Source organism: Panthera leo, chromosome D3 (genome assembly GCF_018350215.1).
Source record: "Panthera leo isolate Ple1 chromosome D3, P.leo_Ple1_pat1.1, whole genome shotgun sequence".
NCBI classification, from domain to species: Eukaryota; Metazoa; Chordata; class Mammalia; order Carnivora; family Felidae; genus Panthera; species Panthera leo.
Window position 1 is genome coordinate 46,728,269 of NC_056690.1, and position 27,442 is coordinate 46,755,710.

At 44.3% G+C, this 27,442-nt stretch overlaps 1 protein-coding gene across 1 annotated transcript in view; it reads left to right on the forward strand.

Annotated features, from left to right (window-relative positions):
• Positions 1-892: 892 nt before the first annotated feature.
• The window catches only part of TTC39C (tetratricopeptide repeat domain 39C), a 106,820-nt gene continuing 80,270 nt past the window's right edge, over positions 893-27,442 (forward strand). Inside the window, exon 1 of the mRNA XM_042909444.1 lies at positions 893-1,158. Coding sequence (XP_042765378.1) covers positions 992-1,158 — 167 coding nt within the window. The 5' untranslated portion in view covers positions 893-991. The remainder of the gene's footprint in view (positions 1,159-27,442) is intronic.

A 27,442-nucleotide genomic window follows, 5' to 3' on the forward strand; every position in this document is an offset into this window, starting at 1 on the left:
TCATATAATAAACCCTAGCTTTATACTTATTTTTCTGTTTCATTGGTTTGAAAGTATAATTGCCAGGGTTATAATAGAAAACACCTGAAGAGCTTAATTGATAAGCTTTAAATATTTAGGTGTACGCCACATTGGCCTCCATTCGTCCTCTTGCCCCATCTCGCAGATATTGGCGGCGGCCAGAGAAGGTGCGAACCAGGATCCGGGATCCTCTCCGCTCCCGCTCAGCGCTGGGCTCCCGGCTGAAGTCCTGCAGGTGCCCTGGGGCCCCGCCCCCGCCGCCCACCTCCTCGGGGATTGGCTACCTTGGGCTAGAGGGCGGGCCCAAGATCCGTTTAAAGTTGGGGGTCGTGGGCGCCAGCAGCGCTGGGGGTCGGAGGTGTGAGTGCCGCGCGCTCTCGCTGCATCCAAGGCGGAGTTCCCAGTTCCCTTTGCAACCCGCCTGTTTCCGCACGACCCCCGGCTCGGCTCTTTTGCAAGAAAGAGTCAAAGTCCGGGCCTCGGTGCCTCGCGAGTGTCCGAGCACGCTTGGCGCGCTGGCCCAGGGCGGCGGGGCACGCGTGCGGGCGGGGTGGCGACCCGGGTCGAGAGGGACCCCGGCGGCGTGCGGGGGCTGCAGGAAGCAGGGGCGGCGGCCGCTCGGGGCCCGGCTCGGCGGGGTGAGAGACACCCGGAAACGGATTCCTCTTGGGTGCCCGCGCGAGGCGGGCGTCTCGCAGGGAGCGGGAGGAGCAGGCGGGCGGGCGGCTGCTGAGTAATCCCCGCGGCGGGCGGCGGCGGCGGCCTGGGCGCTCACGTCCCCCGCCGCGCTGCAGCCGGCCCGGCTCCTCCCCCCTCCCCCGGCCCGCCCCGCCCCGCCCCACGCCGCCCCTCCCCCGCCCCGCTCGGCTGCGCGGCGCTCCGGGCAGGTAGAGCCGGGCTCCGGGCGCGCGGGGGCCGCAGCAGCTGCCGCCCCACCTCTCCTCGGCCCTGCGCACAGCCTCGCGCGCCCATGGCCGGCTCGGAGCAGCAGCGGCCGCGGCGGCAGGACGACAGAGACTCGGCCGCGGCGGCGGCGGCGGCGGCGCCCCTGCAGGACGCGGAGCTGGCCCTGGCCGGCATAAACATGCTGCTCAACAACGGCTTCAGGGAGTCGGACCAGCTTTTCAAACAATACAGGTGACCGACGCGCCCGCCTCCCCCGCCCCGGCCACGCGCCCCTCGGGGCCGGCTCGCGCGCTGCAATCCGCCGCGGGCCCCAGAAGCCTCCTCCCCCTCCCATCGGTCACTAATCCTCCCCGGCCCCGGTGCCCGGGTCGCCTCCCTCGGTCTGCGCTGCAGCCGGCGCTTCTGCGCCTTTGTCACATCGCCCCTTTCCACCCCCGCCCCGTTGTCCTTTCCTTGCGCGGGACCCGCCACCCGTCCCCCCTCGCTCCTGCGGTCTCTCCTCACTTTCTCGCTCCCCGCCCCCCCCCCCCCAGAGGGGCACCCAGTGCTTGTCCGCTTCTCTCTCGCGGGTCGCCTTCCCGCCGCCGGGTCCGGAGCCCGTTGGCTTGGGATCTGGGACCGGATGCGATTGGAGGCAGCTGGGAGCCTCAAACTCGCAGTGTTGTGCCCGAGCAGCCTTTGTGACACGGAGCACACCAGCTGCCTCGTGCCGGGTTCTGGTGCCTCGCGTTACTTCGCATCATCGTGCATCTTAGATGCTTCTCTTGTTTGAAAACAGATAAACGCGTAACTGCCTGGCAGTGCAGGAATTAGAAAACTCGGCCGAACTCGGCTTGCGCCCCTCTCTCTGCCTGTCTTCTAGAACTCATTCCTCAAAATGAGTTGCCAATGCCTTTCAAGCGAGTGTGTTTATGATGGACTTGTCTAACTTTAAGAAAATGGAGGGATTGTAAATATACGTAAGCGTGGAAGGAAGAACACGTGTGCTCAGTTAATTGCTTTCTTAAAATCCGCCTTCTAAAAAATGAAAGAACTGAAACCTGGTTGTCTCCTGCGAGTGGGAGGAGCCTTCAGTTTCATTGGGGACCCAAAGCCTCTGCTTTCTGGTTCAGGAAACAAGTTTGTGATTTGCCCCGTCTCAAGGATGTTGATTAGCAGCTTCCCTGTAGGTGTTTAGGAGCCATATGCTTCACACTTCTTAAGACCTGAGTGGCTTGGTAGGAATAAGGGACCGATGTGTGTCCGTGGTTAAGAGCCACAGTCTGTGAGAGGAAGGATACAGTCAGGTATCTGACGTCAGGCACCTGATGTTTTCACACTTCACGGACTGGTGGTTCTATGGTTGGGCTTTCACTTCTTAATGGCAAAGCAGATATCTCACAACAATAAACTTTATCCTAAAGATAGTTTACCGTTAGATCACTTTTTTAATAAAAAATCTGAAAGTGGAAACAACTTGGCTTTACTCAGGACCCTTTGTTTTTAAAGCATACCAGTCTGATTTCAGTCTGAGAATGTACATTTTTTTAAAAAATGTATGATTGACATAGTGCTCTGATTTTTTTTTTTTTTTAAAGACTACCAGTTTGTGGTGTAGGAGAGGGCTGGGGAAAGCCTGAGTCAAGTTTACTCCGTAGCTGCTGCTGATCAAGATACAGTGCTTGCATATTTCAATACTTATTGCTTTGAAATGTTCTGTTACTGGTTTTAGTCATCTTTTTTCCCCCCAAACTTCTTTAGTGTACTTAAATAGTACTTGTAGGTTCTGGTATATTGAAAGCATTAAATAAGGCAAAAATACTGTTACCCAGACAATTTTATGTGCTCCTAGCAGAGGGCGGATTCTGAGTGATAGGAAATTTATTTTTTCACAGAAACAGATATGCACCTAGAAAACAGTTCCTCTGTGGGTGAGTGTGTTGGGGGTGGAGGAGGGGGAAGGTGTCCAGGGAAGATTTACAGGAGCTGTCTACTCGGGTTTTGAAATAGGAATTGAAAATGAAAACAAACTATTGTAGTCTCTTTTTTTCTTGCCAGGCACGGTGCTGGGCTCATTCCTTTATATTCTTACTATTCTAGGGACAACAAAAAGGTGAGCTGTATTTTCATCATGCTAATTTTATTACGAGGGGCTTGAGTCTCTGTGTTTAGCAAGGACCAGGACACAAGCACAGTGGTTCTAAATCAGGGCTCTTTTCCTTATCTCATTTGGCCTGTCTCACTAAAATTACTATACAGTTGACTGTTGAGTAACAGGGGTTTGAACTGCATGGGTCTACTTCTATGTGGATTTTTTTAATACTGTAAGTATATTTTCACTTGTGATTTTTCTTAACATTTTTTCCCCCTCTAGCTTACTTTGCTACAAGAATACAGTACATAACACATAGAATATGCAAAATATTGGCTATCGGTAAGGCTTCTGGTCAGTGGTCTTGCTACTAGCAGTTAAGCTTTCGGGGAGTCAGAAGTTACATATGGATTTTTGACTGCACAGGGGTTTGATGACCTGACCCCAACATTGTTCGAGGGTCAACTGTATCTTGACTTGCCCTCTGACCTTATTTTCCAGAAATTTAAGCTTTTGAAGGGCTGGACAGTGGTAGCATTATCCCATCAGCTTTCCCTTGAATCATCCATTTTGTGACGTGGGAAAGCCTTGCACTCTTGCCACTTCCCACATGTGCTGCTGATCCAGATTTTAGAGAACACAATTGTGTACAGGTGTGGTTGTGGACCAGCGTCCTGCAACCAAGGTTGTAACTGTAGTTTTGCCACTTTTCTAGGTGCTGACTCAAAATTTGCTTCCTTATAAAATGGGAGTAGCGCACATCATAATGTGGTCGTTAGGATTAAAAATAATCCATGGTAGCTGGCATGGTGTAAGCTCTCAGTAAACACGAGCTAGCTTTATACTTGATGCCTTCTCCACAACTGTGCCTTCTTTTCTTTTTTCTTTTTTCTTTTTTTATGCTTTTTTATTTTTGAGAGAAAGAGACAGAGTGTGAGCAGGAGAGGGGCAGAGACAGAGGGAGACACAGAATCTGAAGCAGGCTCCAGGCTCTGAGCTGTTAGCACAGAGCCTGTCGCGGGGCTCGAACCCATAAACCTTGAGATCGTGACCTGAACCAAAGTATGACGCTTAACCGACCAAGCCACCCAGCCACCCTGTGCTTCCTTCTTGATGACATAGTTTGAGTAGAGGGAAAAATGTCCTGTATGCAGGTAACTTTTATATTTAAGGTTAGCCTCACATAGTGCATATGAGAGATTTAGATCCTACTATGTTAGTGGAAAACTGCTGTTCCAAAGTTGAATGGCCTGCTGGAAAACTTAGCAGTGACTTTATTGTAAGTATTCCAGGAGCACCTCCACCTGCTCTTTCCAGAGCAATTTGGTTTTCTCCTTTGTTAGGATTATGTTGTCACAGAAGACCATCCTTTCCCTACAAGTAAACCTTCCAAAATCCTACTACAGTTTAACAATAAGACTATTTTGTATCTGGTGTAACAATGTTCTTAAGGTCATTTTCTCATGCTACATTACTGGGATGATAAAAGTTTCAGCAACAGCTATGGAATGAGAAATGGTTACTTCATAGAAACCGATTATCATGAAGGCCATTCTGAATTAGTCAAAAGTCTGGATTGTGTCATTTAGATATCACAGATCCAGGAATTAGAAATAAATGCACAGTAGAGCCTTTCTTTTGAGCTGTAAGAGGCTCGGTAGTTGGGATTCAAAGTGTAACTGTTACTTCTATTGTAACGCTAGTAATAATGTAACAAGGTGCCCTATTGGTGCAGAGACCCCATCTGTGCACGTGGGAGATGTGTTCCCAGAGGTGGAGGCAGATGGATGCTGCCTTGGGCCCTTTCTGCTTTGAGCCTGAAGACATAACTTTGTACCTTCGTGATACTGACCACCTGAAATCAAATTCCTGTTGTTCATCTTTGGGCTTGGTGATCTCGTGCAGCAGTGCTCACTAGCCACCCTCCCTACACACCACTCTTAACTGATGTTCACATGTGTGACACACACTGAGACCTGTAGGTATTGAGACACACGATAGGTTAGGTGATGGTTACATGAACAAGAACAGGCACTAGATATCAGGTGTTGCGGGGTAGGTACAATGGTGTGGAGGCGTATCCATGGCCTGCTTCTCTGACCTGTAGGTGTGAAGGACAGCAACTTGTAACCCAGCTGGAAGGACACTTTTGTAGGGGAACTGCTGTCTGAGCATGATGATGGGGGAGGAGAAGTTTGGGGAGGAGGGAAATGTGACAGGAGGTGGGGTGGAAAGGGAAGCCTAGGAAATAGTGAAAAGCCCACATGGGAATGTGAAATGGGTGAGCCCTGTGAGCTAGCTGATCAATATTATTAGGTCATCCTGTTTGATGGCTTATTCTGTATTTGTTATTTTTTCAGATCACTGGTTAGTCCGTGTTTCCTGTGAGTCAGCGCTGCTTTTCAGGGTTACTTTGCTGCTAGTGGTCTGGGCAACTCCCATTTTATAATGACCGCGTTCCTCATTGCGGCCCTCACGTCCATGATAAACTCTTGACATACTTTTCTGTTTTTGGCTTGCAGTGTTACTTTTTTACTGTCAGGAGAGGTGAAGCATATTGAGATAGGAGGAAGACAGGAGACATTTGGGGCTCCTGGCCAAAATGAAATTTGTAGCTTTCATTTCACAGGTGGGACATTTTCCCCCCTCCTCCCCTTGTTACTATCATCTCCTCCTGCTTTAACTTCTGGTGTTATTTCTGACTTTAAAACACCTGTGTTCTTAGCCTGCCAACACTACCACTAATTCCTGGCTGTAGGTGTTACTAGAAAGTATTATTAAAAAGTCATTGTCCATTAAAACAAGCATATAGTGTTTATAAGGAATGTTCATTGAGTATAAATATGCATACATTTGGATTTGTTATAGAATTTGTAAGTGGTTGTATTACAGAGTACATTTTTGTTTTTTAAATTATAAAAATGGCAAAAATTTACTAAACAAAAGGCAAGAAAAATTCGTGGTAAGGTAATATGTTTACATTTAAAATGAAAGTATGGATCCTAATTGTCTAACATCTTTTACGGCACCCATGACAAAGCCATATGACCTGTGTCTTATTTGTGAGCATGTTGATTAAAGTCGGTCTTGCTGTAGAAATGTATCCATATAATACAGGGGTTGCCAAGTATGGCCCGTGGGCCAGATCTGGCCAGCTGTTTTTGTAAATAAAGTTTGATTGGGACACAACCACTCTCACTTGATTATGTATTTTCTGTGGCTGCTTGTGCAGTACAGCAGCAGTAATGAATAGCTGTGACCATATGGCCTAGAAAGCCTAAAATATTTATGGTCTGGTCCTTTATAGAAAAAACAAAAACAAAACCATGACTGACCCCTGGTACAAACCAGAGTTCTGTCTGGAAAAACTCAAAAGCCTCTGTAAGAAACCTGGGCTGGCAGGCACCTGAGCCTGAGCCCAAAACTGGGGTAGGTACATTAGAGGACAGGAAGAGCTTGTAGGCCACCTGTGTTTTCTGCATGATCTGGCTGTTCCCAGACAACAGCATGTTCGTACCTTGCTGCTAGAGTTTATGGAGAATCCATAGTTGCAGAAATTAAGAAAAGGAGAAGCAATGAAAAGCAGAAATGGTGTAAGGGAACTGGCAGGAAAGACAGGAAACTCCTCTGTTGCGTTTTTTCCATCCTCAACTTAGGGCTGTGTTTTGTTTTGTTTTTTAAACACTCATTCACCCCCGCCCCCCCAATTATTGTACTTTCTAGAAAGGTTCCAATTAAATATTCATTTTAATTGGGATTCTCTTAAAAATGTAACTGACTGTAGACTAATGGGAGAACCTATATGTAGGAAATCACCAGAAAAAGTGAATATTCTGTGAGTATAGTATAGGTATATGTATGTGTATATACACACACACACACATTTATATCCACAAAGTTAAAGATATAAACCTTAAAAGAATCTGTGTGTTCGGAGTCCTGCATACTGCATTAATAAGTAGTTTGGGGAGATGGCCTGCTCCTAGTTGGGGGACTTACACTCACTGAAATGAAGTTTTGTGTTCTTCTTTATTTGAGAGAGAAAGCGAGGAGGAGAGGGAGAGAGAGAATACCAAGTAGGCTCCACATTGTCAACGCAGAGCCTGATGCAGGGCTTGAACCCAAGAACTGTGAGCTTGTGGCTCGAGCCCAAATCAAGAGTCGGACATTGAACCAACTGAGCCACCCAGGTCCTCTGAGAGAGAAAGAATATTGAAGCATAGAACACTTTCTTTTCTAGTTACCTGAAACCACTTGTAGATCCCCAAACATACCATATTTAAGAGGTCCAGATCTTTTTGCTCAGGTTGTTGTAGCTCCATTTTCACACCCTAGTCTCCTTTGCCAGGATCCCTCTCCTTACCCAGCAACAGCAGTGGAACTTTGAAGAGGCTAATACTGAGAAGAGCTTTAGAGGAGAATATAGAGGATGTACAGAAAGTAGATGGCTGGGCAGCAGAGGATTCCCCTCTTATGTCAAAACTTTGCCTAGTGCCAGATCTACCCTGGGAGAGGGGCTGGGGTTGGGTGGGGGGGCTCTGCTCTTGGTCTTATACCTTTTCCACCACTTACTCTGTTCCCTGAATTCTTAGTATACTGTTCATCCAGGACATAGGTCCGATTTGGGATTGAATTGCCTTTGTGGGCAAACATGGGAATACAGTCACCACTTAAAGCCTTTTTATGTTGGGAGGGGGGATGCATTCCAGTTTTTGAATAAGGGACTTTGTTGCATTTTTTAAAATTGAGGTATAATTGACATGTTAATTTCAGGTATACAACATAAAAGACATTTGTACCTATTATGAAATGATCACTACAATAAGTATGCTTGACATGCCTCACCATACATAATTACAAAAAATACCTTTGTGTAGAACTAGCCATAAATTTGGTGTGTCAGAGGAGAAAGTCAAAACTGCCCGGCAGCTGATTTGGAGATTGAAATAGGGGCTTTTCTTTGTGTGTAAAGGTGGTTGATGGTTTGCCATTTCAGTGCTTTTCCCTAGCTAAGATTGCTTTCTCCATCTCTTCCTCCTTGCTCAAGAATTTCAGAACACAAGAAATACACATATACAACAGGTAGTTACTCCTGTCTTACAGGAAGATGGTCCGTTATTACAGAGTAAACCCCTACTCTGTCTACTGTTTGTGGGACAGTGAAGGTGAGAAGCTGGTCCTTTGAGGAGGTACTGCTTTACTTAATATCTTTCAGTCTGCCTCAGAAATGGTCCCTTTAATACTTTGTCTTGTCCACAGCTGTGATGTCTGTGAAATCACTGGTTTAGGTGGCTTACTTTCACCTAGTGGTTAATAGTAGATGGTGCGGACTGTATGCCAGGCCACACATCAGTCCTGGAATGTTCTTTATTTGATCCTCCTGCAGCGCTGTGAGGGGTGCTCTTGTTATCTCCTTCTCACAGGGGCTGCAGGGGGGTGGGGAGCACAGTTACTCTGGATGACCTGCCCAAGCTTCCACAGTTGAGTGGGAGAGCTGGGCGCAAACCCAGGCCAGCAGGTGCCAGAGTCTGTGTATTTGACTGCTACACTATACTACCACTCTTCTTAACCTTTACAGGATGAAATGCTCACCTGTGTGCTCTAAGGTCATTTTGGGGCGACATCCCGGTAATATGCAAACCACCCTAACATGACAGGCTGCCAGGGGGCAAGGAGTCTCCCGAAGCTATAGACCCTTTGTGGCTCCCAGTCTTCTATAGGATAAAGGTCCCAGCTGGGCATAGATGTCCTCTGATCTGGCCTGTCTGCTTCACTGACTCTTCCCTCATTCCCCTCCCCACTTGTGCTGGGGTATTTTGTATCCTCTAACTTGTTCTGACTTCTCCAAGATGCAGCTCGGATGTCTGTGAAGAGATGGTATGAGGCCTCAGTGCCCCCACAGGCTCCTTCCATCCCTTTCTTCACTGGTGATGGCTGGACACTGTTTGCACAGCTACCTCTCTGGTATGAGCGAACTAAGACAGTAGAGAGAGGTGGACTCCCTGGTCAGGGATTCCTGGCCTTCTTCTAAAGTTGCTGGAGTAACGTGAGGTCCAAGAGGTCTTCTGGGCATATCCGCATCCCTTTATTTGCCAGTCAGCAAGTGTAGCCCAGGGGTCATGCTCTTTAGGAGCTCTGGAAGCTCGATTACTCAGTCCCCTCCCCATGCTGATGTATGCCGGGTGGGTCTCCTGACTCAGTGCAGGTGCTCTAGAGCAATACCGGTGCCCCCGGAATTGACACACTGCTTCTCAGAACCAGAGAACAGAACTCCTGTCTGGCCTGTCAGCCTCTTTCCTTTGGTGCATTCAGGCTGCCCGGTGCTTCGTGTAGGGCAATAGGGAGCAAAGCTGCCACTGAGCACACGCTGGCCTTGACAGGTGCAGTCAGAAGGAAGGAGGAGTGCTCTGATGAAGTGGCCCTGGGGGGCGGGGGGCGTGGCAGCGCTGGGGATTGCCGTCCTCTGACTGAGCTGTCCTCTGCTCAGTGTTGTGTGTGGCTAAGAGGCAGCCTATGCTAAGCGGCCAGTCCTTTGTTGTCTGTTATCAGTCACCTCCAAGGCTCTGGGATACTCTTGGTGGGGGGGAGGGGTGGCATGACATGTTCCAGTGATACTTGCCTCTTAGGTGGGAGAAGGCAGGAATCTAGCTTCCCTAATCCCAAATCCCTGTCCTGAATTTCAGGAAGAACTGGTCTTGGGGGGAACTTGGTGGCTGGGAGCAGGGGCTCTCAGCTGTATCAGATCTGATGCCCTCTTTTTATAATATATTGTAATTCCCTTCCTGTGATCCTAAAATAAAATTGGCAGATGACATGACCTGTTCACAGTGTCTAAAGGTCCATAGAATGCCCAAATGCTATTCTAAAGGAGAAAAAAAAATTCGTAATATAAAAATTGCATGTATTTTAAAATATAAATGGTCGCTACTCTTTCATCAGATGATGAAGTTAGGTGCTTGTGCCTGTGTGTAAGGACTACCTTTGGATTTAAGAAAAGATCAGAAGCCATTCCATAGAAAAATGAGAGAGAGCTGGTGCACTTTGAAATAAAAGAGGTGGAGAAATACCTTCACTGAAGTAGGGATAATACGTCAACTCCAAAAACACTGTTGAAGTTGAGCAAGCAAGGAAGTGCGACATTTTCGCAATGAGCTAGGCTGCCTGTGTCAGGATAGCATCAAAATCATTGGTTTCCTGCGCTGGGACATGGGATGTGTGCTGACAGTGTGTCTCAGAAAATAGGTCTCCCGTCTTTAAATCCGTCGCCAAGCCAAGTGCTTTGGAAACCAGACCTGTAACAGCGGTCTAGGATGAGAGGATGAATTAAAAAGGCTTATAGGGAAGTTGAGGCGAGGATAAGGGGGTGAGGACAGTATGAGAGTAAGAATAAAACCCCAAATAATTTCTCTATTCACTTTTTGTGATGAAACTCAATATGGTACAAATTTTGAATATAGGATGGCAAAAATGAAATCTATTAGTGAAAATAATTGGTATCCAGTATTTCATGGCTCTTTAAAAATTTGTTTGGCTTTAAACATATTTAAAGGAGCTTTCAAAATCCCTGCTCCATTTGGCATGAGGTGGCCACACATGCTGGCTGGTGTCGCTGCTGTGTCCCGTGCCACAAGCCGTGTTGCTGTTGGTGGCATACTTCTCTAAAATTGTGAGTAAATCTTGGTAAACCGTATGTTTAAACAGTGCCAGCATGACCTTGTACTTCATTGCCAATGGAAGTAGGGTTCAAAAGTTGTTGAGAAGTTGTGCAGGACATGGCACAAGGTCCAGGACTCTCCCACGTTGCAGGGTGTCTTACATCCATGGCCCATTCCACTGTTGTCACTGTGTTGCCCCCAAATGTCACCGTGGATTTCCGAAACCCCTCTATTGAGAGGCACTGAGCTTGGGGCATGAGGCTCAAGACAAGGTTTGGTCTCTGCAGCTGGAATCTTGAGGCTGCAGGGAGCAGCACAAGGGTGAGGTCTTTCTGGTGACAGGAGGAGAAGGGCTGCCCAGGCTGCTGTTGCTGCTGCTGAAGGAGTGTGGTGAATAAGGCGGGTCCTCCATTGCATCTGTGACAGAGCCCCGGGTGGGGTGCCTCCAGTGCTGGGCCCCACGCGTTACTACTCCTATACACTGGCTTTTCCAGATCTCTGTCTCCCTCTCCCTCCTGCCCCATGCCTGCTTCTAGGGCCCAGAGAGCTCCAGGAAGGGCTCTTAGAACTGGTTCTTCTGTCTCCCGCCATGTGGGTGGAGAACCCCTTCTCTTCTTGTCACTGTGGGGCTAGCTTGCAGGACCCATGTCTTTGCATCCTTAGGTGACTTTTTTTCAGAGCCCTAGTCTGTCTTCCCTGTCCCCACTCAAGTCTTCTTAATTTTTAATCTCCGGGTATAAACTGGTGCATGGGTCCACATCCTTTTCATGGAGTGAGCAAGCTTTTTGCTAAGTAGGTTACACACACACACACACACACACACACACACAGGCCAAATCCCCAGGAATCAGGACACAGTTACCCCAAAGTTACACAGCCAAGGAGATGACAAAGTGATTCTTCTCAATTGGGAGGAAATAGGGCAGAATGCTTCATGATGATTTTCTGTTCCATTGGGCTTAGAAGCAGCAAGCAGGAAACACCCACATATAGCATTTCATCTCTGATAGGGTGCCTCCATACACAGATGTAGAACTTCTCCTGTCCCACCCTCAACTGTGATGTCAGCTGCATCCCGTAATACATGTTTACATGTTAGTTCAACCTGTTCTTCAGCTCTTGATGGCACCATCCTGTTCCTTGCTGGGTGGGGCTCCAGGAAACTTGAGTCTGGGCATGATGTGTCTGTCTCTGAGTTCCTACAGTTCACGACCATGATTTGCTGCCTTTCCCACGTCAGCCTTCTTGCCATCTAGATAGAGGCCTTTTGCTTTGTAATTGTGCTTTCTTGCCTCCTGTAGCAGCCCTCCAAGTTTTACTTCAAGTAGATCACTCCTCCAAAAGTAACCATCACCAGATAAACAGATTTTTAAATGTTTGTATCATTTTATCTTTATCACAAGTTAAAGTTTTGGTGCTATTCTAACAGGGCAGAGAATGAGGGAAAATGATGTTTTGTATCTGAATCCAAGTTGAATTTGCTAAATGACAGAGATTCAGGTTTTGAGAAACAGTTGGATTAAACTAAAATCCATGCTGCTTGACCTCTTTAGGATTGTTCCTGGTATAATGAGTCACTGTCAAGGCTTCAAGTGTTTCTTCCCCCCTCCCCATTCTGAACAGTGAATTGCAGAACCTCAGGTTCTGTATTGTCAGCTGATCTCTGGAGCAAAAAAGGACTTTATCTTTGCTTCTTGTAAATCATGCTCACCTTCTTTATTTATGTCTCAAAGAAGCAGGTTGAATTCAGCTGCATGCTTGTGACTCTGGAACTATCCAAGGTGAGGATGAGGCTGCTTTTTTGTAGGCCTGCGGTTGTTGGAGTAATTGGGTTTCTCCCTTTCCTTTGCATTATAGCAAAGTGTGCACCAGTTTTATTGCCCAGGAAGGAGTTTTATTGATATCTAGAATGTCATTTGCTTCAGCTGTTGACCACAAAGATCCAAATGTTTTTTGGTTATTTGATGATTGATGAGACACTCATTACTTTGAATTATCAAAATCACACCTTGAGCAAGAAATGATTTCTTTTCACGTAGCGCAGAAAAAGAGAGAAGGGCCATGAGAGAGGGGCCATGGCTGTCTAAAGTCTTAGCCAAGGGACCTGTCATATTGGAATTCTTAAGTTCTTGTTCTGGTGAAATTGCTCATGTAAAAATGGCAAGAAATGAAAGAATGGTTTGGGTGTTTTTCTGTAGCCCCTGTGTGGCATCTCAGATCTGGGCTTAAGCTGATAAGAGAGTTGTTGTCTCTAACTTGAAATTGTGAGTTTTTCTCTCAATAGAAGAATGTTGGATTTTATTTTAGAGTGAAATAAAACCAGACCTCATCAGAGCTTTCTGTGTAAGCCTACATTTATAGTTAAGGAAGCTTATGAAGAATGAAGGAAACACAAATGAAATTTTCTTGGGCCTGTGTTCTTCTAAAAACTAAAGGAAAAATATAGGTTCCCTGGTGAGAGACCCACAATTCCATATGAAGTTCAGTGTTGTTTACTAAGACCTATTTTACTAAAAGTTTATTATGAAGAATACGCCTGTAGTTTCACTTTGAAGTCTTTGAGTAATAGAGAAATCTGAAATTTCGAATTGATTATATAAAATAGTATTTGAATTGCTTGTATAAACAGCTGTGTTTAATCTTCAATTAAAGTATTCATGCAGTGTGTGGATTATTGACACACATAATACAGGGACCCTATTATAATTCAAAGATGAGAAAATATGTTGAGCAATTTTGTTATTTTAAAGATAACCCCTGTTGGAGGATTGGTTGGAAAGGCTTCTTAGGTAATCAATAAAATTTTTTTGGGTGATCTCTTTGGAAGTTGCTAATGATGCTGGTCAGCCTGATATTGGTATAGAATGGAGATGATTGAGTTATCTATTTGTGTGATTTATGATGGAGAAGGAGCTAATGCTAATGAGTTAGGAAGATATTGGATACACATTAATGACAGAATTAGGAAAACTAAAAAAAGTTGACTTTATTTAGCCCGAAGAGTTATTTTCAGAATAGATCAGTAACTCTAAATGAGCATCAGGCCTTAGCAATAAATGAATACGAATTAGCAAAGCTAGAGAGGAATCGGAATAAAGTTAAAAGTATTACAGTCTTGTAATCATACAACAGTCTTGGTTTTTGCTTGCGTTACTGTGCAGGCAAATGGTAATCAAGTGGTAATCAAGTGGGTAATCAATGCTTACTGTTAATGCGCACTGTGTCACGTGCATTTCACCCTTAATCCCAATTCTCTGCACAGCCTTGAGGATAAATAGTAGTGTTATCACTTTGCATGCAACAACGGGAAGGCTAACAGAACACAAGTTAAAAAGATGGTGAGTGGAAGATCTGAGCCCATCCCCAGAGTGTATGCTATTTCCCCTGCTTTCTCCGAAAGAGTCCTCTTGTTATTGTTGAGCATTACCCAGCAGTATTGCAGGCCCCTTGTTTAGCTTGGTGGTCTACTGCACGTTTGGTCTTCTCGTGCTCCACTTGAAACAAGGTTATACATACCAGAAGTCTAGAAGGCTCTCTTGGCACCTCCTCTGTCTTACTCATCCTCTGTGTTTCTCTTGCCATTCACTTCTCTTCTTTTCCACCACCAGCACCTAGTTAGTGCAAGCCTCCTCTGACTTAGATCATTGCAGTAGCCCAGTTGTCTTCTTCATAACCCCTGTTCCTTCTGCACCTCTCACCATAGTGATCTTTTCAGTGTGTGAGTCTAATTATGTTGCCTCTGTGCTAGGCTGAAAAACGGTTCTCCAAAACAGTATCTGTGTCTTAATCCCTGGAATCTCAGAGTATTACCTTATATAGCACCCCCCCCCCCCCCAAGGAAAAGTCTTTGAAAAGATATGATGAAGTTAAAGATTTAAGATGGCAGGATCACCCAGCTGTATCTCTAATCCACCCAGATTAGATCGATGCACTCATGTCCTTATAAGAGAGCAGCAGGGGGAGATTTTACACACAGAAGAAGCTGATAGGAAAACAGAGCAGAGAGAAAATTTGAAGATGCTTATGGCTACCATAAGCCCAGGAATGCAGTGGTCACGAGTACCACACCACACTACTGATGCAGTAGCCGGGGAATGGATTCTCCCCTAACGCTTCCAGAGGGAGTGCAGACCTGCCACCAGCTTACCTCAGCCCGAGGAAACTGATTTCAGGCTTCTGGCCTCCAGAATTGGGAGAGAGAAATTTCTGTTGTTGTAAGCCACCAGGTTGGTGGTAAGTTGTTAACAGCAGCCCCAGGAAACGAATACAGCCTACCACTGCTCTCAGGATTAGGACTAGAACCTCCCACAGGAACTCTGTGGCGTGGCTTGGCCCTGCTCGGTTGGTCCCTTGACCATGTACTGCCTAATCTTTTTTTTTTTTTTCTTCTATTTTCAATATTGTCCTTGTGTTCCTTATAGGTTATAGCTGTACAAAGCCCAGTGAACTCATCCTGTGAAATAGACTTATAGCTCTGTTTTTCATCTGATGCTTTATCTAAAAATGAAAAGTAAATTTGCTTTAAATTGACAGTGATTTCGGTCTTAACAAGCTGTAGAATCTATATTAACCTTTATTTAAAGTATCAATACTTTGCCAAGTTTTATCCTTCTATAGCCTCTTCTTGCATTGCTGTGCTGTTGCTCTGCTCTTTGACCTCTAACCACCATGGTCTTCAGATTTGTGAAGGTTCTCCACAAATCCTGTTCCTTTCCTCTGGTCGTCTTATCTCAGTTTGTAATTATACAGAGATAGCACTCGCTTTGCTTGGTTCTGATCTGTATGGGTTTCAGTTACCAGAGTTTAGTTAAGTAAGACCAGATAACAGGGCTCAGATTTCAGTTACCCCATGTTTGAACTGTGAGTAACGGTATACACAAGCTGCTGGCTTCAGCCTGCAAGTCCTCGCATGTATAACAGATACACATCATGGTCAGTGACCATGTCACTTCTATCAGAGTTTGCCTGTGTTGGTCACTGTGCATCTACCTGTTCATTTCCCACACAGACCGCAAAGTGTGTCCTTGTGTGCCTCCTTGCCTCGTAGGGATAAACCCATATGACATTTCACAAAAATGGATAACTGAAAGAGGGAATTGGCCAACAAAGATGAAAGTTCAGCAAGAAGTGATAATATTGGAGTTGAGATATGAATCAAACATAAATGGAGTTATGGAAGGAAAAGCTAACGTGAGAATGTCCCTGCCACCTTTTGAGAGATGACACATGTGGCCATGGGTGCCTGGTGAAGGCATTCTTATTGACACAGGGGGGAAAGCGATGTGAGGAAAAAGTTGTAGATGTCCCAGAGTTGGTGATGCAGGCAAACAATTTCACGTTAAAGACTCTGGATGGGGCACCTGGGTGGCTCAGTTGGTTGAGCCTCTGACTTTGGCTCAGGTCATGATCTCACAGTTCGTGAGTTCAAGCCCCACATGGGGCTCTCCACTGTCAGCGCAGAACCCACTTCAGATCCTCTGTCCCCCTCTCTCTGCCCATCCCCTGTTTGTTCTCTTTCTCTCTCAAAAATAAACATTTAGAAAAAAAAAAGTCTCCGGTATCTCACAACAAAGACTAAAATTCATACTTAGTAAGAAGTACAACAATTCACGCAGCCTTAGCAAAAATGCTCACTGTGCATCGTTAAATTACGTGACAAGAAGGCAAGTGGGCTGTTCAGATATTCTTAATAGAAGTAAAGTACATTACAAAGAAGCAAAGTACATTAATGCCAATGCCTAAAAAATTATAGCCCACTAAATTTTCCTGTATATTTTTCATGTCCCTGTATATTTGTAAGTTTTTAATGTTTTAAAATTCTTTAATTATAAAACATTCATAGGAAAAAGTTTACCATTTTAGCCATCTCAGTGTACAGCTCAGTGGTAGGAAGTACAGTTGTACAAATGCATCACCGTCCGTCTCCAGAACTTTTCTCATCTTCAAATGGAAACTCTATCCATGAAATACTAAATCCCTATTCCTTTCTTCCCTCATCCCTGGCAACCACCATTCTACTTATCTCCCTGAATTTGACTGCTCTAGGTACGTCGTGCAAGTGGAATTATACAGTATTAGTCCTTTTGAGACTGGTTTATTTCATTTAGCATAATGTCCTCAAGGGTCATCCATGTTGTAGTGTGCATCAAAATTTCCTTTTTAAGGCTGAATGATATTCCATTGTATGTATATACTACATTCTGTATATATGTATGTTGTATGTTCATCCATTGATGGACACTTGGGTTGCTTCTACCTTTTGATTATTGTGAGTGATGCTGCTAAAATATGGACATTCAAACATCTGTTTGAAGTCCTGATTTGTTTGTTTGGATATATACCCAGAAATAGAATTTCTGGATCATGTGATAATTCTGTTTCTAGGAACTGCCATGGTGTTTTTCATAGTGGCTGCACCATTTTACATCCCCGCCAACAGTGCACGAGGATTCTAATTCCTCTTCATCTTTTCTAAAACTTGTTCTTTGTTTTTTTGATAGTAGTCATGTTCATGGGTATAAGGTGATATCTCACTGTAGCTTTGATTTGCATTTCCCTAATGATTACTGGTGTTGAGTTGTATTTTGTGTGCTTGTTGGTCACTTGTATATCTTTTTTTTGGAGAAATACCTATTCAAGTGCTTTGCCCATTTTTTAATCAAGCTGTTTTTTGTTTGTTTTGTTGAGTTGTAGGATTTCTTTATATATTCTGGATATTAACCCTTATCAGATATGATATGCAAATATTTTCTATTCAGGGATTGCATTTGCCTTTTCACTCTGTTGATAGTGGCCTTTGAGGGATGGTTTTAATTTTGACATAGTCCAATTTATTTTTTCTTTAGTCACCTGTGATTTTGCTGTCACACCCAAGAAATGCTTGCCAAACCTAATGGCATGAAGCTTTTCCCCAATGTTTTCTTCTAAGAGTTTTTTAGTTTTAGCTCTTAAGCTTATGTCCATTTTGAGACTGTGTTCCTTGAGATGAAACACTCTGTGATTTCCTCACTATTTTATCCCCAGCGCATAGCCTAATGTCTGGCAAGTAGTATGTGCTTAGTCCCTAAATGATGTGTGAGTGGTCCTTGTTTTCAAACATGGGTTTTACTGGGGTCCCACTATATGTGCCATGCATCGCCCACCCTTCAAATGTGTGGCTTCTTTGTGGTAGGGGATTGGTCTGGGGGATTAGAAGGTAGCATTGCAGGATCTCAAATGAACTCTCTCAGTAGGAGAATTAGATAACACTCTGAATGGATTTCTCTCACTTTTTTGTAAGGCTTGCCTACATCAGACATTCTGTGTAGGGTTCACTTGGTATTCTCCATTTAGCGCTCTGACACTGTATATGATCCCTTTTGAAATACAAAATTTGGTACAAATGTATGATGGTAGTAAAGTGTGGATGGTGGCAAGATTGCTTTGTGTACTCCTAGTGGTCATAAAGGGATAACAGTATTTTGTGCTGCTGTGCAGCTGTGGAAGGCAGGTACCATGGGTCAGGTTAAGAGAAAGACCTTCAACTTCTTTCATTCTTCAGGCTACATACAGAGACTTCCCTGCAGGTGGGGCCTCACTTGGGGTCAGTAAAATACAACAAAGTGACATTTGCCATACAGCACATCCACATACTCTGAATAGTCCAAAGCAGGTCTAGTGAGGACATTTAGCTCTTATAATTCAACATCAGGTTCTATATAAAGGTAATGTTTGCATAAAACCAAATCCTCATTATGTTCATTAATAGATTATACATTTTTGGGGGCATCTGGGTGACTCAGTTGAGCGTCCGACTTTGGCTCAGGTCATGATCTCACAGCCTGTGAGTTCGAGCCCCACGTCAGGCTCTGTGCTGACAGCCTGCTTCAGATTCTGTCTCTGTCTCTCTCTGCCCCTCCCCACTCGTGCTCTGTGTCTCTGTCTCTCAAAAATAATTAAGCATTAAAAGAAAATTTTTAAAAATTTATACATTTATTGAACATCTACTGTTTTCAAATCACCACAGCAGCTGCTAGGAGGAGACAGAGGTGTATAATATCCATTCTCTGACCTGAAAGAGGTACCAGTGTGGTGAGGAAACTCCTCACAGCAGTTCATTTAAATGAAATCCCATCATGACACTAGAAACCAGAAGCAGCGTTTTAGTCTGCGCGGGCTGCCGTACCATGGAGTGGTGGCTTAATAACAGAAATGTAATTTCTGACTGTTGTGGAGGCTGGATGTTCAGGATCAGGGTGCGTGGTCAGGTAGTGGCTAGAATTCTCTTGTTGGCCTGCAGATGGACCACCTTCTCACTCTGTCCTGGCCTGGTCTGTTCTCAGAGTACGTGTGGAGAGTGAGAGGGCGAGGTCTCATTTTCTCTAATAAAGTCACCAGTTTTACAAGATTAGGGCCCTACCCTCATGACCTCATTTAGCCTTAATTACCTCCTAAAAGCCCTGTCTCTGAATACAGTCACATTTGGGTTAGGACTTTAACAAACGGATTTGGGGGGTGGGTGTGGGTATGTAATGGAGTCCATAGTAACAGGGATGCCAGACCTTATTGAGGACTTAGAGTGAGCCAGGCACTATGCTGTGTGTCCTTATTCAGTCATCCCTGCAGCCCTGTAAGATAGACATTGCCATTTCCCCCTATTTTACAAATAAGGAAATGGAGGCTCAGAAGATTGTTTTTTCAGGCCTGCTCAGCAGAGTCAGAATTTGAACCCAGGACCCTGGAATTAGGGGAGTGTCGGAGGAGGTGGCCTGAGGATAAGTAGGGAAGTAGCCTGGGGCTCTCGGGTGAGGAGCGGCCTCTGACTCTGCACACTTTGTATTAGGGGCATGCTGCTCCCTAGCTGCACGTAGAGAAGTGTATTAAAAGCAGTGACGGCGGTCCATGCCAGTAAAGTAGGTCTTGGGGGTGGGGGTCCATGTTGTATACAGAACCACGCAATTTTAGCCTTGTCTCTTGGGCAGTAGGGAGTCATTGATGGCATTTGAGCAGAAGAGTGATGGGATTTTGTTTTAGAAAGTTAATTCTGGGGGCAGCATACACAGTAAATCTGGAGCTCAGAAAACACGGTAGCAGTTGTTTTAGACCATGTGGGCCCTGCTAGGGTAGGGAACAATATACGTGAAAGCTTTTAGGAAGTATAATCAATGGGACTGTCTGGCTTTGGTTTAACTTTTGTTTGTTGGAGGAGGAGTGGAGAATGTTGGGGGTCATTAGCTAGATTGTGCTGCTACTGAGAGAAGGAATACAGAACGAGGAACACATTGGAAGGATTAAGTAATATAACAGTTTCTTTACCAATTTGGCATAAATTGAGAAATGTTGCACCAAGTGTTTTAACTCTCTTGGGAAAGAAACATGTGGTATTGAATATTGAAAAAGGACTTAAAGTAGCTAGTTGAGTATATTGGAGGCCTCTTATCCACTGTGATTGGATCACTATTGATTATTTAATTTGAGATTGTAAAAATGGAAGAACATTGAGTAAACATTTGTTCTGACTTGTGCTGTATGACCAGGACCATTCCTTTGGGAATTTGCTGTGGATTTTCAAGTTGGCTTTCTTGCCTAAACCACACCTCTGATGCATTCCTGTGATTTTCAAGATCCTGGGCTTTATTTATTTTTAATTTTTATTTTAGTGGAAGAACATGCGAGTAGGGGAGAGGAGCAGAGGGGGTGGAGAGAGAGAATCCCAAGCAGGCTCCACACTCAGCGTAGAGCCCAATGCAGGGTTCAATCCCACGACCCTGGGATCATGACCTGAGCTGAAACCAAGTTTCAGCTCAGTTCAACCTACCGAGCCACCCAGGCATCCCTCAATATCGGGGGCTGTAAAGTGGAGCCAGATGTTGAAGCCAAAGCAATCGGGTGGAAGCTCCTTGGTTTTACAAGTATGTTGTCCCCTCACCCTCACTAATCCAAGAGAGACTTTTAAAGTCCTGTGCCTTCATCAGATTTTTCAAAGCATTTAATTATTTTTCACCTATGTAGTACTTTTTTCATACCCTAATTTCATCTATCTACATAATAAAAAATGAATCCTATCACTTCAGTCATAAAATCAGTAGGCACAAACACATTTGGGAGTAATCACCAGTGAGTCTCCGTTGGCACAGGAGCAGAGTCCACTGGCTTGAGTGTTCAGTAGGTGAAGGGCATCTATTTTTCTCCCTCTAATGTTGGTTCATCTGGAGATTTAGGTGAGCGAAAATTGGTTGAGTTTCTACTATGGTGTGTATTTTGTGTGCGTGTATGCATACAAAATAAGGACAATTGTAGACCTCCATTTGAAATGGTAGTACCATATTTTTCTGAGCTACATTCTGAATTTCTGATTATGTTTAGAGCAGTTACCAACAGGAAATGTAGGTTGTAGGAAGCATTATGTGATGCTAGTTTAAAATGAAACTGGTGTTCATGGAGTTCTCATGAGATACAGTAGTGAAATGAAATGAATCAAGTTCGAGAAAAAATGTGCGGGAAATGAGGGACTGTTGAGTTTACCAGAGAGAGGCGCAGAAGTAGTTGTTTTAGAAAAGGAGATTTTGATTTATATGTCATTTCATAATTTATGACTTCTTAGATTCCTAATGCCATCAGTTAAAATGATCACTGCTGCACAATCAGCCCACCTACTTTCTAGCAAGGCTAAAAGCACAGCTAATTGTAGCTTCTAAAACAGCCTACACATGTGGTCCATTATAGCAGAAACTCGGTTATTTCCCTTGATGACAGGATTAGCATTGATTAGCTAGCACAGGAAGAGAACCACTGTTGGCTTTTGAGAACACTAGTCTCTACTTTGCAGAGAGCCCGTGTTTGATGGGGCTCTGGTAAATGGCTGGGCAGTGCAGAAAGCACCCAGCCAGGGCCTCAGCAGTGTGGTAACGGTGCAGGAGAGAGAAGGCGCAGGAGTGCTTCTGCCCCCTCAGAGGAGGTAGGTGCGACACGTTCTGACTCCGGTCCAGCAGGAGGATTGGCCTTTGTAACTAGGTTAGGAATCGCTAATTAATTGTGAACTTTCTTAGTGACCTCTTCCCTCTCCTATTTCCCTGGTTTGCTTGCCTGCTTGCTTTGTTTGTTTGTTTGTTTATGAGAGATAGGGCACATAGGGAGAGGGGCAGAGAGGGTGAGAGACTCTCACCTACACACTCAGTGCAGAGCCTGATGCAGGGCTAGATGTCACAACCTAGGGTTCATGACCTGAGCTAAAATTAAGAGTAGGCGGCTCAACCAACTGAGCCACCCAGGTGCCCCTGTTTTAGTTATTTTAACAAGGAGAGAAATTGAAGCTTTTAATAATTTTTAAATTTCTTAATGTTTATTTTTGAGAGATAGAAAGAGAGTGTGGTGGGGGATAGGCAGAGACGGAGACACAGAATTCAAAGCAGGTTCCAGGCTCCAAACTGACAGCACAGAGCCCGACTTGGGGCTCGAACCATGAATTGTGAGATCATGACCTGAGCCAAAGTTGGGTGCTTAACCAACTGAGCCAACCAGGTGCCCCGAAGCTTCTAATAATTAAAAAAATTTTTTTTAACGTTTATTCAGTTTTGAGAGAGAGTGTGAACAGAGGGAAGGGCAGAGAGAGAGGGAGACACAGAATCCGAAGCAGAATCCAGGCTCTGGGCTGTCAGCACAGAGCCCAACGCGGGGCTTGAACTCACAAACCGTGAGATCATGACCTGAGCAGAAGCTGGACCCTTAACCAACTGAGCCACCCAGGCGCCCCAGCTTTTAGTAATTTTAAATAGTAGTGTGATACTGCTTTTTCTCTTTAAATCACTCCAGGTTTTAAACATACAAAAAAGTGTAGCATATTATAAAAATATGGATGCCCTTCATAGAGGTAACAGATACTAATATTTGCCATATTTAGTGTTTTTTTTTTTTTTTTTTAGAGAAATACATTGCAGATATAGTTAGGATCTGCTCTGTGTTCCAGGACAATTGCAGTTTCCTTCTCTTCCTCCCCAGAGGCAGCCCTGCTATCCTCGTGTTGGTGTGGGTCTTTGCTGTCCACGTTTATACCTTTATTGCAGGTCCCGCTCCATAAACAATATATAGGTTTGTGTTTTTAAGTGTCCATAATGAGTATCTTTTGCACTTTGCATTTTTCACCCATTTAAAAATTTTTTGAAGTCTACCTGGGTTTGTTTATATATGTGTGTGTATACACATATACATACACACGCATACATATACTCATGTGTATATATATGTATACATGTGTGTATGTATCTATGTATATGTATATATGAGTATATGTATATATGAAGTATATAAATTAAGTATAATCATTTTAACTGTTCAACGTAGCATTTTGTTGTATATACAGATGATGTAGTTGTTACCAATAACTATTTGGGTGAGTTCCATTTCTAGGGTCCCTAACAGTGTTTTAGCGAACATCTTGGTACATGTCTTATACATGCAAAACATGTATCTGGATATATATCTAGATGTGGAGTTGTTTGGTAGAAGGATCAGTGTTGTATATTGCCAGATCTCTCCTGGGAGCTTTACAGGGGCTTATAGATTTGTCTTGAACTGTCTCTCCTTTCTTAAATAGAATATAATTTTGATTTTAAGACCTAAAAAGACTTTAAAAAAGAGCAAAAATACCTTGTTTGTACTGATGCAGCATAAATGAGTAGTGTGCCTAATGCTATTTAGGGTCTCAGGGATTTTTCATTTAGCCAGTCAGGTATTGAAAATCCCCTGTGCGCTGAAGCATGGTGGGAGCCTCCGTGAGTAATCTGTGAGCAGGTACCGTGCCTCTCAAAGATTCCTGTGTGCGGAGCCTGCAGTGATAAACTAGTCTCTGGCCTCAAGAAACTTAGTCTAGCTGGGGTTATACAACATACACATGTGAAAGATACACATTTATGAAACAAACTGAGAGTAGCAGGAAATACAACTTATAGAGCTAGCTGGAAAATTGAAGCAGTGTGTGTTGAAAAAGTGAAATCAAAAACTACTGGGTGACGTCATTCCTTACTTCCTACCCACTCCTCCCTACCTTAGACCTGAATACTTAGAGATACAAGTTATTATTAGAGCACTTAGCACACTGAAAAATAAGAGGATGGAGAAACATCAGAGCCTCTGAGCACGTACTGAGCCTGCGATACTGGGACCAAGTGCCGGGTGGGAGGCCAGGGACTCTGGAGGCTTCCCGGACAGCTGCCAGTCCGCCGCTTGGGACTGTGGCTGCTCAACCATCTCATAGTCCGAGCTTATGGAGCTGCGGTCCAGTGCTGTCACTCACTCTCAGACCCATAGAAGTCCCTGAGTGGGGGTGCACGGATGCGGGGGGAGTGGGGGAGGCCCCGGGGCGGCTCTCAGATTGGGAGAGACATTGGAAATGTTGAGCTTTAATGTGAGCACAGCAGGCTCAGCGTCAGAGGGACAGTTTTGCATCTGCACGCCGTTTGCCGGAATTCCTGCCAGGCGTGTTACCGCAGCCTCTACCGTTAGCGCATCTTAGGTCAGGACAGCATGCATTCTTGCCAAAAGTCTTTTACCGCCAGCTGGTGGCTTTTTTTTTTTTTTTTTTAACCTATGGGAATGAAACTTCTGTAACGGAGGTTGACAGGATAGTTTAGTGTGTGTGGGAGTCTAATAACCCATCTCGCCAATTGCATGGTATGAACCCAAGAATTTGGTTTCCGTCTTGGGCACAGCATGGGTACACCTCACAGAGAGGCTTCCTGGAAAAAGTTAGATTTTTTCAGGATTTGAATGGGGTGTGAAGAGGAGTGGGGAGAACGTGCAGAGTCTCGAGAGGGTATCAGCAGTGTCGGGTGGTTAAGGGCTTGAAGATTTGCAGAGCTGGAGCAGAGCCCTCCTGGAAGAAGAAATGAGAAGTAAAGCCAGGGAGGGTCAGGTTGGCGGGGCTTGGGGGGCGGGGGATGTGAACGTCCAGCAGTGGTGGTAGTTTGTTCTCCTGTGCGGTGGAAAGAGACAGGCACTGGTCAAGGGCAGATGGCATGTGGAGAAGTATCCACAGGGAACACTGCTTTTCTGGCGGTTCGGTGTGGACTGGAGTCTGGGGGAGTTCAATCATGAGAGGTGAGGCCCGAGGTGGAGGGAGACTGGTATGAGGGAAATACGGAAGAAAAGGAAAAGATGGGACCCTCTGCTCCCAAAAGCCTCTGAGAGGACACGGAGGTAGTGATCTTAACAGGAAGACTGAGAGATACTTTGGGGATCTTAAATTGGTGCAACAAAGCAGACCTTAATCAATAGAAGAATTTTTTATTTCAGGTAGAAAAGTATTAGCAATGCCTTCAAATTTTCTTTTTACATGAGAATATAGGGTACATCAGTTAGCAAAACTGTCTGCCAGCATTATCCACTTAGCGCTTTTTAGAAACAAAAATCCTAACCATGCCTCTAAAACTTTGTTCCTCTAAGTGTGGTTATGGGCCCAGCAGCATCGGTATCATTCAGGGGTCTGTTACCAGTAGAAAGCAGCTCAGGCCTCACCCCAGACCACCCGAATGAGATTCTGCATTTTAACCAGGGGAGATTTGAATGCATAGTGAAAACACTGCTCCAATACACTGTCTTCTTGTGACTTTTAAGAAAACAAATTATAACTTAAATTTTTATGATGTATTTTGTTTTTTTCTGCAAGTATGTAATAAATGGCAAGAACACCATTTTAAAAGTGCTTGTAGGATCAGTTCTAGAACTGATGATTTAGCGATAAATATGTATTTGTTCTCTGTCTTCCCACTGTGGAACATCAGCTCCATGCATAGCGGTCTTATTTCAGTGCCTGAACAGTGCTTGGGACATATAGGTGCTCAAAAGATATTTGTAATGTTTTGAAAATGTAAATGGATGAAGATTTAAAATACCAAAACTTAGTAGTTAATTACTTTTACATGCATATTTTAAAACCATGACTTACGTTGATTAAATTAAAAAGCTTTTTACATAGCAGAGGAGATTCATGCTTCTTTGTTGATAATGTAGACAAAGACAAGTAGAAAGAAGAAAAGTCACTCTTTAGTCCCATTACTCATAGAGAACATTGTAGGATATTTCCATTGTGAAGGTTTCTCCATAGTTTGTCATACTTCACATGCTACTTGGAATTCTGCTTTTTCACCTATCATGGCGGGGTATCTGGTTTATTGCATGATTGCTATGTGCCAAGTTTCAGACTAGGCTTTTAAAAAAAATTTTTTTTTTTAATGTTTATTTTTGAGACAGAGACAGAGCATGAACGGGGAGGGTCAGAGAGAGGGAGACACAGAATCTGAAACAGGCTCCAGGCTCTGAGCAGTCAGCACAGAACCTGACGCGGGGCTTGAACTCACGGACCGCGAGATCATGACCTGAGCCGAAGTCGGACGCTTAACCGACTGAGCCACCCAGGCGCCCCTAGACTAGGCTTTTTAAATACTTATTTACTTATTACACCCATTTAAGTCATTATAATTGTATCAGAATTTTAAATGAAGAAACTCCAGCTAAGGGTTTACAGTATATCCTACTCCAGGTCGCACTGCCAGTCCATGGTCAAGTGGAGATATTTTAACTCGGCCATTTTCTGAAGCCCGTGCTTTCCCATACACACTGGAACAAGCATTCTTTGGTTACTACTTTTGGCGGGGGGTGTAAAGTAATATTTTGCTTAAGTGAATATATGGTTTAACCGTCTCTATTCACCAACATTTTAGTATTCTTCTCTCTGATACTATTACCAGACCAAGGTGGGTCCACTCCTTGGCGAGTTACAGAGACTATACCAGGTGGGGTTCCCTTGGAAAGTCATCTTTATTGGTAGAAATAAGGAGATCATGTTCATGTGGAATAATTCCAAAACGGTAACTCCCGAACCTGAACCCCCGAGGTAAGCAGGCTTATTTTATTGGGGCTTGGAATGAATAGTTAGAGGGTGATTTTTTTTTTTTTTAATTTTTTTTAATGTTTGTTTATTTTTGAGAGAGAGACAAAGTGTGAGCAGGGGAGGAACAGAGAGAGAGGAAGACACAGAATCCAAAGCAGGCTCTAGGCTCTGAGCTGTGAGCACAAAGCCTGACGTGGGGCTCGAACTCACGAACTGTGAGATGGTGACCTGAGCCGAAGTCGGACGCTCAACTGACTGAGCCACCCAGGCGCCCCGAGGGTGATTTTTTAACATTATACTGAAGCTAAAGTAACATGTCCAGACCTTCCTGTCCTCAAATATTTATTTTCCTGCCCAGCAATTTGTTAGTTTCTAAAAGATGAAATGGACAGTTTGGTTGAAGCTTCTCAGTTTCCCAAGTTGAGGAGAGCAGTCCTGAATTCAGGGGGGTCATTCCTGAGTTCAGGGTTCAGTGGGTCTTGCTGGGGATAATAATATATATAGTACTACAAACATCTTTGTGTAAAAATATTTTTCTGCATTTCATTTTTCATATGGTAGATTCTCAGATACATTTTTAATTTTCTTGAAAGATAGAACTTTCCAAAAGGTTTGTACCAGTTTGTATTCCCATCAGTCACTATAAATGTGTATTTTCAATGCATATGAACAAAGTAATACGTCCACCATGCTTCTTCAGAAAAAATCCACTTGAATGTATTTTCTTTTAGTTTTAAATCATTTGACTTTTTTTTTTTTAAAGATTATTTTTGTGAGAGTGAGTGAGCATGAGTGGGGGAGAGGCAGAGAACAAGGGGGACGGATCCCAAGCTGGCTCTGCACTGTCAGCAAAGAGCCTGGTGTGGGGCTCCACCCCACAAACCATGAGATCATGACCTGAGCTGAAACCAAGAGTCAGACACT